The following is a 14527-nucleotide window of genomic DNA, read 5'->3' as shown; positions in this document are numbered from 1 at the left end:
AGTTCCTCTATGATGCAATGTTTTTCACCTGCCTTTGTTGATCTAAGGTATAAAAATTGTCTACCGAATTCACAGCCCCTTACACTGTTGTACACCAGCTGTAAGGTGTACTCCTTGTACACCTTACCTTCACAGCTACTTTTTCTGCATACTTAGCAAACTTCCTTGCCAGCATATACAATAAACTTTTGTTTTCTATACTTAATGTTCATCCTCTATAAGTTTCTGATGGACCAGTTATGACTACACAATAATAAATTCAAAGTTAATGAATATAAACTTTTAATAAATATGACCCAATTCTTTTAAATTTTGAAAAGATTTAAAACACTGTATATACATTTACATTAAATTCCAAAAAAGCACAACAAAAAAATGTCTAAGTCAATAACACAATCAGCTGTCATAACATTTTACAAATATTCACAATGGAGATGCCAGGAAATACATACACACATAACAGATAACAAAAACAATAATTAACTCTATGAAATAATGAGTGAACCGTCGTTCTTGAGCACTATGACTTTTGATGACAATTACATGTTTATTGTGCACTATTTTTTCTGAAAGCCAAATCTCATGAGAAGGCTTTGCTGAGAAACATTTCCTTTAACTGTCACTGGATTTGCCTTTGGAGTTGAAGACCGGCCAAGACCTGGCCTTCTACAATTCTGACCCCTGCCTCGACCTCTGGTTGCTACTGGTCTGGGGGTATTCCCCAAAGAGTCTATCCTCTGATTTTCTTTGGGGGACACCTGCAGATATAATAAAAGTTAATTAGCTTAAGTCGCAAAGGCAAAGTCAATTATCCATTATTAACTGATACAATTTATTAATATTAGGTCAAAGGGACACTATGACTAGTATTGTAAAGCTATAAAAACATTTTTTTGCTTTGCTAAGCATGAGGTATGTAATTACTAGATGTAGTCAAAATTCCTGCTAAACTGCATTGCAGGTACAGGAACGCATCTGTAATGCTGTTGAATATCTGCCTATTTATTTCTTACATCAAGTATTTTTCTATCCATGAAATACATTTGTAAATTTGTGGAATTGGTATATGCATAAAAGAAGCTTTCAAATATTCATTTCAACATTAGAATCATAAATGCAGAACCCAGCCTCGATATGCATACATTACTTTATCCAGTATTTTTCTATCCATGAAATACATTTGTAAATTTGTGGAATTGGTATATGCATAAAAGAAGCTTTCAAATATTCATTTCAACATTAGAATCATAAATGCAGAACCCAGCCTCGATATGCATACATTACTTTATCCATATCACATTTTCCAGAAACACATCAACAAAGTAAATGGAGAATATACAGAATGTACACCAAGGAGAAAATTGATACAGAGATGATACAGTGAATTCTGCATCATTATACAGAGGGTAAGACTTGGATATACATGGTACCGTGATTTCCCATCGATAACGTGCGCTTTATCCACACAAAAATGCTCAGATGAACGAAAAAATGACGACATGCGTTGGGTAACGAAAACTGAATAAATCCAAACATAGACGTATTTTCACACACACACATCCCATATAGACATATTTTTACACACGTTATACATAATTTTTACATGCATATACAGATGCACACGCACATGCATGAGCAGATACACATCAATACACATTCAAGATCACTATGAAGCCCTGGGCACGTGGTATCTATACAAATTCAGGAGAACTACAAAATTCTGGGTGCGCGCTATACATTAAGTGCACATTATCGATAGGAAAATATGGTATTTCTGCATTTGATAGAACAGAGCTGTTGGTTATTGGTGCTTGCGGTACTTAAGGTGTCCAAGTATGGTACAAGTGCCAGGAGGAAGTGAGGAAAATGGAAGAGGGTAGTGAGATACACATACTCGGTAGTGTTGCGTCATCTACAATTCAAGAAACCATTGATACAAAGTAGGAGTCTCAGATGATGCAAAGGGTTTCATTTAGATACATATATCCATGGCTAAATGTTCAAAAAACATTAATGATTGCCGAAAATGGGGCCAAAAAAGCTCTCAAAATGTGAGCTAATTCCAAAGATAAGGGCTGGTGGTACATAAAACATGTTCACACAAAAAATCCAGGCCGATACCCAAAGAAGTAATAGCTGCAAACAAATAGGGTCATCTGTGTAAAGCTAGGATTATATCTCAAAAGCAACTAATGGTTGCCCAAACAATGGACAGCTTTTAAGCCCAGGGCCGGATACAAAAATTCATGATGCACAGCCCTGCATCACCATATTATGTACTGCCTTGTATTATTATACTGAATTCTCTGTATTAAGTCAGCCTACATCAACCAGGATTCGCTGTATATTTATGTGAATCATTTTTTACCTGGGCAGTAAAATTGTCTGACCGGAAGGCCTGGGTTCAAATTCCGGGCAAGCCTCTCTGGGCACCTGCAGCTCCACCCAAGCTATGTGATTTTTCGGGTACCAGATCTTCCTGGGAAACCATAACTGGCACAGGAAAAGGAACTGGCCCCCCTACCCTGATGTGTGAATTTCACATGCCGTCCGGCTTACTACTGGGTGAACTCCACCATCAAATACACACATATATACATACACATATTTGAAATGTGAAAACTAAAAATAATGGGAAAATTTTTATATCTTAATAAAAGGAACCCAAAACTACAACTATTCGTTACAATGTATCAATTTACCAACAATTAAACAATTTACACGTAAACCATGGTCACTTGATTTTTTCAAATACAAATAACATGTTTTTAAAACCATTTTTGATTTACATGAGAAGAATATTTTCCCTGTCAATTTGTAATTGTGTAAAATTCTGAGTTCCATTCTTACCTGCTTGTTTGTATGCAAGGCAGCATTTGATTCATCTGCATCTTTGATGGCAGATGTGAATACAAACTTGTCCTTAAGTGAACTCCAATTAAAGAGACCCTTTCTTGGTTCTGAAAATTCTGATTTGTCCCCACCAAGATTATTCATTGCTACAATATCATCATCCTCCCGGAAAGGTTTCTCTCTTCTTATCAAGGGAGTATTCGTGCTGTCTGAGTCTAATGAAAATGGATTATTTGGTTTCCTGGGGGATGCATTAGCCACACTTGCACTGTTTTTGAGAGGAGGGGATACTTGGATCTCAGATTCTAAGTAACCTCCAACAATATCACTTACTTTAAGTTCACCACAAGTACTTGGTTCTTTGTCACTTTTGTCATTACACAATAAATCACTGTCATTTAATCTTTCCAGAATAGGAGATTTATTTTTTGCTAATACATCCATTGACAAGCCAATGTCTTTAGGAGGACTGCTAACTAAGTACCTACAAAGGAGAAAAATAACTGTTAATGCCCTTGAAAAATATACAAAATCAATGGACATAGCATCAAATACAGATCCAAAATACTGAATGATGAAATTCAAGGTATATGCCCCCACATACTTCAATATAAAATGCCTAATTGACATCTAGATTTCATCTACTCATTATTTCAATGTCACAAATATTTTAACCAACATTGTTTTGGTTGCATGGTGACGTTTTTTTCTCTTGGCTTGACCAACATTCTTTACCAGAGCTCAGCTCTGATTGCTTACAAATAATTTTATGCATTCTCCTTTCAAATTAAAGAAGATAAAAAAATAGAAACAACTGATCTAACAAGGTAGAAATTGAGAATAGCATCATGCTTCCTGGCCCATGATCACTCAACACTAATACATTAGTTTCAGGGAGTATGTTTCGTTCTCTGAATGACAACGTTTCTCCCAGACACTAGACATCCTGAAGATACACAGCCTTGAATTAAGCCATGTATACATACAGCGTAATGTGCATAAGCAATGTTTCAAGCTTACGACACTATCTAAAACTCACCTGCTTTTCACAACCGTTTTCATCCCTGATGTTCCTTCATTCACATTCAGTTTTGAGAACAATCCAGGGGACTTCAAAAAACTTCCTTTACTGTGAGAAGAGTCTGAACTACTACCCAAAGGCTTGGCAAATGGATTGAGATTTTTTCGTCTCCCTAAAATGGGAGATTTCGGATGACTACTTTCGTCATATCTGTCACTGTCATCACCATTTTCTCGGGGAACATTTGGTGAGTTTTTCCTTGGTGATAATGTTGACACTGGATCCACACTTTCTGACTTAATACAATTTTCCTTCACCTCTGATTCTGTTGCTTTCAGATCACTTTCTGAGTCGTGAGGAACACTTTCTTGGCTTGAATTAGACATTCCTTCTTGTGATCCACCTAGAACAATTTTTTTTCTTCAAATTATGTTATAAATGAAAGCGAAACTACAGTTTCCCAAAATATTTGGGAGATATATTTAAGAGAACAAAGGCGACATTAAATATTTTCAGGCTTTCTAATAAAAACTGTAAAGATAATACCGAAATCTTTCATAATTTAGTACCTAGCTGGTGGTGACATAAATAAAAGCTAAGATAAATTTCATTACAATCATTTGTTAACCTTCAAAATCCAATGCTCCATTTGAGAGATTAGCAGATAATTTACTTTTCACTGGACTTAACCCCTGAGGTTTGGTGAAAAGTTTTCTCTTCAGCTCCTGTGGCCCAATAATTTCAGCAACAACCATTTTGCTGCTTTCATTGAAAGAATTAAAGCAACTTTTGGCATTTTCCATTAAGTGAGATGTACTCTTTTGTCTTTTAGGTGAAGGAGAGCCATAGATGATATCAAGATCCTCAGGAGAGCATGTAGCTTCTTTTACCATATTTTCTTCTGCAAAGAAAATAAAAATTATCCAGAAGTTATGAATCAACAAATGAAATATATTGTATATAAACAAGAGTCAGATACACAAAATATCTATAAATATTTACATATAAAAATAAAAGCACAATTTCATTTGCATATTCCTCCACAAAAGTCATGACAGCAGCTAAAATTATAACCTCATTTTGAATTAAATGCACTCTGGTGGCTACAATCAATGACAAATCAAAGGTAAATACCACCACAAACATATTATTTTCATTTGATACACAAGAATTAATATGCATGCATCTTAATTAAAACATTAAACATGTTCATTATTTCAAACTTGTTAAACGTGCACAGAAGTAATGCATACAGTATATTTTGATATCAGAGGATATTTTCAAAGACATTCCATTATCCATCAATGTTTTTCATTAAAATGCATCAACTTCAAATTGTTAAATTCATTCTTCCTGATCAGGATTCAAACCTGCATCCCTTGACAACCAGTCGAGTGCTTCAGCTAATTAAGCCACAGAGACATCCTCCTACAGAATGCATTTCTTGGTGCATTTAGGAGAAAGTACGAGGGTCATCCGGAAAGTAGTACCCGTTCGTGAAATAAAGACACAAAAGTAAATATTAACAAACATAAAAAATTTTATTTGAAAGAGGATACTTTAAACTACTTCTCAACATAATCTCCAAGCAAATTAAGGCATTTGTCATAACGTGTGACAAGTTTCTGTATTCCTGCTGCATAGTCCTTCGCCGCCAGCTCATTGAGATACGCGAGGGACCCATCTTGCACAAATTTTTGCATAATGCAGATGGTGTTTAACAATTTCATGAACAATTGTTCGAGAAACATTGGGAAAATGCTCACAGATGTCATCAATTGTGACGCGCCGATCGTTCCTCACGAATTCGTCAACTGAGCTCACCAGTTGGTCTGTAATGACAGACGGTCTCCCCGAACGCTCATCGTCGTGTGTGTTCCCCCTCCCCATGTTGAAGTTGCGACACCACCGCCGAACAGACGACTCGTCCATTACATTGTCTCCATACACCTCCTTTAATTGGCGATGAATATCACATGGGCGAACGTTTCTTGCATTGAGGAATTTAATCACTGCCCTCACTTCACAACTGGCGGCGTTCTCAATTTTTTTAAACATTGTAAACAATCACAGAAACAACACAGGCAATGCTAGCGTCACGCAACTTGGCTCAGAGAAGACAGACAAGCCACTGAAGCTATCTGACCTCGTCCAGCGGCTACTCGCGTCGTCAGCACTTCATGCGGCACGAACGGGTACTACTTTCCGGATGACCCTCGTATATTCAACAGCTGTGTCAGTCACTTGTACCTGATGATGCCGCAAGTCAGTGAAACGCATTATACTGTGAAATAAAGTCTGTGGAAAATCACAAACTCATTTAACACATTGCATATTCAATATACTTTCCTCATATATATATATATATATATATATATATATACTACTACTCGCGTCGTCAGCACTTCATGCGGCACGAACGGGTACTACTTTCCGGATGACCCTCGTAGTTAGCATGAAACACCATGCATAAAATGTCACAAATAATTGTAATAGAGGGTTTGAATCCTGGTCAAGGCAAATGATTTAAACACCAAATTTGATGCATTTACATGCACATTAGTGGATGATACTATTAAAGTTACTGTCGTGGCCTCTCCCTCAGTTCTTAGAGTGTGTTTTCTAATGTCTGCTTTTCTATATTTAGTCCTGCATACCATAATTGGTTGGCAATGAATATACTCGTACATATATTCATCCCTTCATTAAATTTGTTGTTGATTAGGCACTTATCTAAATGTGATAAAATTGGATTTTCTGTGAGTATTTCTGACGAAATATTCACAATAATTCTGATCCCATATCAAGACAAGTAGAGTTAGTACCTAGCAATAGTTCTGCTACAATGAAATCATAGTAGTTGCAAAAATTGTGCAAATATCTCTATTATTTTTTAAATGCAAGTGTGAACATTCATTCTCCAGATTCACATCCTTGACTTTCTCCCCATTTTCCGGGTGAACATGATTTTTCTTCAGCATGTTTGAAACCTCATTAGACATATCTTATGTGGACCATCCATCACGAAGACCTATGGGCCTGGTTTCAATGCAGTAAGTCATACTTCATTGTGTTGGATTCGGTGAGGGTTGGAATGCGAAATGGACTGCGGCAAATAGATGTGGAAGAGAATTGAAAAAACAAAGTGGAAGAAATAAAGATAGTAATGAAAGCTAATGGTGAAGTTCTCAGTATGATGTGAAAGAAAAATAGCTGCAAGGAAAAAATTCTAAGGAGGCAGGACAAGAGGTTGCAGGAGAAACTGAGAGGTAATAGGATACTGAAGACAGTAAAAGAAAATGGCAGAGGGAAAAAAAGAATATATTTGGATGGAGTTGAAGTATGGAGAGCTATAGAATAGTTATTTTGTCATTGGGTTTAAGGATATTTTGTGTTATTAGGATATGTTTTGTTAGAGGGATATTGGGTTCAATTATAAAAGGTGTGTTCAAAAAGTAAAGAGACTTTTTAAATTTCGTGGGAAACATACATTCAAGTTTCGATTTTATGTTTTGTTGTGTTGGCACACATGTCCCGAACATTTGTTTACAGTTTCAACAATATTTGGTTTGTTATTGACCGATACAAATATCAGATGTGTTTTGGTGTGCTTGGCGATTTTCTATCATAAAAAAAATGGAACAAAATATTTGCATCAAATGTTCAGTAAAAAATAGAATCAAGCGCTCCAAAACACTTGAATGTTGACGTCGGCATACAGTGAGTCTGCCCTGGGTAAAAAAATGTTTAGAAGTGTTTACAAGCTCTTCCAAGATGGCCGAGAAGATACCAATGACGAACCTTGCTCTGGACGCCTCAGCACGTCAACAACAGATGAAAACGTAGAAGCAGCGAAGAAAATTGTTTTGAGAAATCATCAAATCACTATTAGAGAAGTTGCCAAGGATGCTGGCAAATCGGTTGGCTCGTTCCAAGCAATTTTTTTTGGATGTTTTGAGCACGAGACGTGTGTCAGCAAAGTTCATTCCGAAACTGTTTGATTTTGATCAGAAGAACCTATATCTTCACATTACAATTCGTCGCTTTTGCATCACAATAATGCACCAGCTCACTCATCATTGCTTGTAGTCTGCCCTGGGTAAAAAAATGTTTAGAAGTGTTTACAAGCTCTTCCAAGATGGCCGAGAAGATACCAATGACGAACCTTGCTCTGGACGCCTCAGCACGTCAACAACAGATGAAAACGTAGAAGCAGCGAAGAAAATTGTTTTGAAAAATCATCAAATCACTATTAGAGAAGTTGCCAAGGATGCTGGCAAATCGGTTGGCTCGTTCCAAGCAATTTTTTTTGGATGTTTTGAGCACGAGACGTGTGTCAGCAAAGTTCATTCCGAAACTGTTTGATTTTGATCAGAAGAACCTATATCTTCACATTACAATTCGTCGCTTTTGCATCACAATAATGCACCAGCTCACTCATCATTGCTTGTGAGAGATTTTTCGGCCAAAAACAACACAACTATCATTCCTCAGCCACCATATTCACTGGATGTGGCCCCCTGCGACTTTTTCCTGTTCCCAAAACTGAAGAGACCTATGAACGGATGGAAATTTGCAACAATTGAGGAGATAGAGACTGCATCAATGGAAGAGCTCAAGGCTATACCAAAAAGTGCTTATCAGAATCACAAGTGTAGAGTATCTGGGGGGATAACTTTGAAGGGGAAAACTTGAATATTGAAGAATAAATAAATATTTTTTCATAAAAATATAAAGTCACCTTACTTTTTGAACACACCTCGTATGTTGTGTTTGTCGGAATTTTTAGGTTAGTTAGGAATACAGTTGCATGTAGTGAAAAGCTCCATGAAAAGTCTAACTTAAGACATTACACTAGCGTTAATATAATAGTAGTGCATACAGAAAAGTGTTGCTTTTTGAGGAGTTCAATCCACTACAGCTAAAATGATATAAAACCCGAATAGCAGGACCTGGAGAAACAAAAAGATATTGGCTCTAAGCAGGAACACATCCACACAAGAATAGATGAAACATTGTGCACATATCGTGGCAATTAACATTCCACTACCTTAGGGTGATTACATCCTCTCTCAACTAACACACAGGACTCCTGTTCTCGAAACAAAATCCTATTTGAAGGCACTACAAAACCTATCAACAACTTTTCAATACCAACATTGAAAGCATGAATTTGTGAAATTCTATTTTCAGCATGGTATTATTCTGTGGTGCAGCAGTAAATTGGCTCATATAAACGAGAATACCTGGATTTTTCTAGGGACAAAGAGCACATAGAATTTTCTAGTTTCCAATGTGCTCAACCCTCTAACAAGTTTGCTAATGCTATACAAATTTCATACCTTCAACATCTACTTTGTGTTTCCTCTTTCGAGGAGAACGCCTCACTGGACCATCCTCAATCACTTGACTATTGAAAAATCCAACTCCCATTACTGCCTCTTTGCCAAAGGTGCTGTCTCTTTCCACCTTCATGAGGGCATTCTGTGAGTGGAAATTTTTGGTATCCCCATATGGCAAAAAGTTCTTGTCCCAAATGCTCTTCCACTTCCTTTTTGGGGGACCATTTCTCCCAATTCCGCCTCCACAAGGTCCCTTCAAATATAAAGAAATACTTATTAATATCTGAAATAACTTGAAAGAAAATATTAACTGATAACAGAAGTTGATGACCTAACTATGAGGGCGATTCGAGAAAATTAAGGTCTTTATTTTTTTTCATGAAAAATCAAATTTATTCTTTACTTTGCGTACATCATTGGCAAGGTTAAGCATTTAGCTATTTTTCTACATAGTCGCCTTGACAATCACTCAATTTTCGCATCCTTGTAACCAGCTTTTTAATACCGGCGTCGTACCTTTCTCACGCCGTGTCGTGAAGCCAACTGACGACTTCTTTTCCAATATAAATTCATCGCCATTCAGTGGAAGTATACGGTGAGAAGTGTATGGACATCAAAAATGTGCGTAAGTGGTGCAGGGAGTATTTTGAAGGCTGGGAAAATGTCCACGATGAGCAGCAGTTGGGGCAGCTGAGTTTGCCAGAAACAACAGTGGCTCCAATTGACGAGATTGTGTGCAATAACTGGAGAATAACCCTTCATGAGATAAAGGAAGGCCTTAATGTTATTAAAAGTAGCTAAATGCTCAGCCTTTCCTCCAATATACATGAAGTTGGGAATAAATGTCATTTTTCGAGAAAAAAAATAGGAAACCTTACTTTTTGAATCGCCCTCGTATTTACTGTAATATTCAAATTCCACACCCAGCTGTTTTGAAAAGTTATGAGTATTAATATTAATTACATATTCCACAAAAGTAGCATGAGATAATAATTAACCAAATAACAAAATTATTATACATTAAAATCCCAAAATTATAAAAGTTTAATTTGTGCATCGTGATATCATATTATATCAGGAGCCACTAAACAAGAAAATGAATTAATTGCAATATTTTTTACATATTTCAGAGTTATTAGCATTTAATTTGCAGATGTCACCACATAAAAATTATTGTCATAATTTTGCTCTGAACCTTGAAAATCAGCATTTTCATTAATTAATTTTTTCCACCATAACTAACTCTTCGCTATTAATTTAATACACAGATCAACCAATATTTACAGACTGCTTGCTACCTTATAATAAAATGATGATTTCATACATATATAATTATTATTAGGTAATCTACCGGTTAAGGTAGGTTTTGGATGGGCAGAACAACCACATCTCTTGTTTCTACAAGCAAAACACAACCCCATGTCGTACTCCACAACAAGCTCCTCTTCAACTATGTATACTTCCCGCCAAATATCCCTGTGCTATTCCTGGCCCTTCCTCGTTTGCCTAACATTCTCCCTCTATCACAGTCTTCAACAGCCCACTGCCTATCAAATGCTTTTCACCCATTTTTCCTGCCTCTTAAGGATTTCCCCCAAAAAATCCCCAACATACAGAGCACTTCCTCATTTGTTTCCCTTACAGCCCATTTCACCTTCTCCACACCCACACTTCAAAGGCCTCCTATCTACGGCTATCATCGTGCTTCAGTTACCATGTTTCATGTCCTTATCAAAGTTTTGATGAGCCTTTTCTTAACATCCTTACCAAACATCCCTGTCATCAATTCCGTCCTCCTGGTGAAAGCCTCTTTCCTAGTGCAATTCCCCTCCTTAAATCCCTACTGCTTTGACCATTTTGGTCCAAAATACTTCTGAGGTATGTAAACTGTTCCAACTGCTTTAGTTTTTGCCCTCTTATTTTTGTGTTAAGCTTAGCCTTTCTCATTCTGGAAAATTGCATAACCTTTATTTTATTTATATTGATTCTGTTCCATCCATCCATCATAGTTACATACATACATCCCATATGCACATGTTATTCAACTAGGGGAAAGCCAATGAAATCATGTATTCCATTAGGATGTGACTGATGAGACTCCCAACTTTTAGGTAAGCTCCCTTGGGGTGTGGTAAATTGGAATTCTTCATTGCTACAAGAATTTTAGTGAAGCACAATCGAACACCTTCGACTCATTTCGACCACTTTATGGTAAAACATTTGGGGGGATGGAGAAAGTAGCCAAAATGGATACTACTGGGTGGCCATTAGCCCATTGCACATATGCTAACATGGGTAATTACAATCATCAAATGCACACCCAGTAATAGCTCTGGATATGTACTTCTGGGTTTTTAGATTGGCATTATCAAGGCAGCACCTAAATACCATGTTCCCGGGTAAAATTTTTACTGACATAAATATCTATTAACTAGTAAAATAAATCATTATGGAAATTCATGAAAAATGCAGACATTTGGTTCTAAGAAAGGATATTAAAAAAGGGATGTCTTATATTCCTGTGTGTCCTATATGCCGGCAAATACAATAAACATTCTTGCATTTCATTATTACTCAATGCATAGTGGAATAAAACTGAAATATCTCACTTTAGGTCCAGAGGGATTGAAGTCATCAATGGGTTTTAGAGTGAAAGGATTCAAATTTCCAAGAGCCAGTTGATATTCTATTTCCGGTGGCTGAGGATTTCCTTTTATTTTCTCCGCCAACTCCAAATGCAGCGAGATGTGACTTGGATCATTTAAAGGCACCGCTGCTCTCTTGACTGGATCATACACAAGTTGATAAAGAAAGGTAGCATCTGCCATTGCAAATTCTTTAATGTACTCTTCTGTGACCTCCAAATTATACAATCCAGTTGCTGAAGGTAGTTTTGGCAAGGCCTTTCAAAAATACATAAATATATCATTAATATTCTCACTTTAATAGCAAAGTCTTAGGTTATTAAACCATATATTCAAAAAAGGTTACACATAGACATAGCACATTGCAATACTAAATGTACATGCATGAGGTAAGATTTCCCATGATTTTCAGGACTGCTTGGAAAGGCCACTACTCTCGGCATAATCCAGGCTGGTAATTTCCACTTTATTTGACAAGGTGTAGCAACATAAAATCAGTAAAAACAGAGCTATACTATCAAAATGAAATTGTAGTTTTTGATCATTGAAATTAAATATGCACATATTAAATAATTAAGACCCTAATAATATGGCTACTTGTTATCTTCCGGGAGTGAAAAACAACGCACTTCTGTCACCATTGGTAGATATATATCAAATGCTTGGAGTGGGAATTGCTACAGAAATTTGATATTCCCAGTATATCTCAAACCCAAAGAGTAAGGAAACACATGGGATCTCCTCAAAAAAATATATACATCAACTTAAATAGCGGAGGACGTCGGTATTGATTTTTCTTTAAAATTTATATTATGCCTGGAAATAATACCAGCAATACCTGCGAAATGTCAGGAGATGACGTTGAATTCACAAATTTCTTTGCTTTTGCCAATCCTATTCCAGGAAGAGAGGCGAGGTAATCACATCCTGAAAGAACACACATTTGACGAAAACGATCCATTGAAAACCTCTCTGGGCTAACTCCCATAGCAAGATGAAGGCGATCTTGAATAACTTCTAGGCCACAACCCATCAAATCTAACTTGAATATTACCTAGGAATAAAGGTGTCCAAATACATCAGTATCAGGAAATGAAACATTATCATCATTAAGAAATTTAAAAGGAAATAGGAAATTAATTTTATTATTCTACAAGCTGTTATATATTTCCCAACTTTTCAAAAACAAAAAATTTCTAAGACCTTCTGCAATTTAGAGATTGTCCGTAAAACATTATGCAAAATAAAATGCCACACACAATGTGTAGTTAGTACACCTTGAGTAAGCACTTGCTTTAGTTCTATATAATTTTAGAATAAGAAAAAAATAACATATATGCTTACTCTAGAACAGCCAAAAAGAATTAGATCTGAATCCTCTGTTACGACAGCAGTGGCGATTCCACTCCTATTCAGATAGGCTAGTTCGGCATCCGCCTCAAATGGAGCAATGATACAATCAGCTCCAACACTCCTACAAGCTCGCGCCACAGCAACAGCCATTTCAGGGCCAACATCAACAGAATTACGAAGGCACCGACGAGCTTCTGCTGTACGACCCTGTCTCAATAGTTCGGCTGCCTTGGTTCTATTTTGCTCCCGTGATCTTTTGAGAAGAAGAATCAAAGAAATGCTCATATATATAGACCGCTAGTGCATAATACTACAAATCATTTTACATGATACGAAAATTTCAGCAACTTACTGCCTCCGCTTCTTTTCGGTGGCCGCTTTCGCTGGAAGGTATCGCCCATCAAATACGAGAATCGGTTTGATGTCATGGGATATCAGCATGTTCACATATTTCAAACAATAAGTGACATACCTACAACAAATACGAGGCATGACTTAGGTAGCCTGAAATTCCGTCCCCACAAACCAAAGAAAAATTACGGATATTAACAGCCGATACTCACGCATCGCATTTTTCTCCTTTGGCAATCTTCTCCGCGCAAGAGAAAATTCCTCTGTGCAACCAGCAGTACACGTCCACTGCCAAGGTTTGTCCCTTGTATTGGCGTAAGTTTACTGGAGTAGAAGCCTTTTCTAAGAATGGAATTAATCCTGTAATTCCCATTTATAAAGATAAAATTTATTCCCGTACGCCCCATACAATCCCCAGCAACAGAAAATTAACAGAAACTGTTAACATTCGTAATTCTGTTTACGGTGCTCTTTCACTTCCCGCCAGATTTGCATTACCAATCGATAGAAGTATTTACAATCGATATATACATATATCGATGACATTGATCTCTTAACAGCATAACGGATATGAGTATCGGTTAAATTATTCCAGCTAATGAAACGAAAGCAATGCTTTTTGTTTTCTATTGAAAAGGTATTATTCATGTTTAATATTTCATTTTTCCTATTTACTTGTTTTCTCAACCTAATTTATAACGTATTCGCTCTTCTCCAATGGCAGATTGCGAAAATCAAGCATCGTTGCCATATCTAATTAATGACAATGCTAAGCGCAATCTGGCCACAGGGTTTTTACAAGTAAGCATTTTCAACGAATTTCGCCATAAAATAAATGTTTTGATGTTTCGTCCCTATTTGCAATAAATTTTGAAAATATTCCATTCGATGTCGTTGTACATAATGCGAAGTACATGTTTATCGGCCGCCTCCACGAAAACCACTTCTACCAGGATAAAATT

The 14527-nt window shown here is 36.7% G+C and overlaps 1 protein-coding gene across 1 annotated transcript; it reads right to left on the bottom strand.

Annotated features, from left to right (window-relative positions):
• Positions 1-301: 301 nt before the first annotated feature.
• On the bottom strand, positions 302-13938 carry tos (Exonuclease tos). The gene is made up of 10 exons (XM_071597954.1): positions 13778-13938; positions 13567-13686; positions 13206-13467; positions 12700-12915; positions 11826-12119; positions 9217-9469; positions 4503-4775; positions 3893-4277; positions 2851-3337; positions 302-758 (listed from the first exon to the last, which is right to left on the bottom strand). The coding sequence occupies exons 1-10, from the start codon at positions 13936-13938 to the stop codon at positions 558-560; spliced, it is 2652 nt and encodes an 883-aa protein (XP_071454055.1). The 3' UTR covers positions 302-557.
• Between the last annotated feature and the right edge of the window lie 589 nt (positions 13939-14527).

The sequence above is a fragment of the Hetaerina americana genome, unplaced genomic scaffold, assembly GCF_022747635.1.
Source record: "Hetaerina americana unplaced genomic scaffold, ioHetAmer1.1.p SCAF_10, whole genome shotgun sequence".
In the NCBI taxonomy this organism is placed as follows: Eukaryota; Metazoa; Arthropoda; class Insecta; order Odonata; family Calopterygidae; genus Hetaerina; species Hetaerina americana.
Note: the sequence above shows the minus strand (reverse complement) of the source record. Positions and strands in the feature narration are given on the sequence as shown.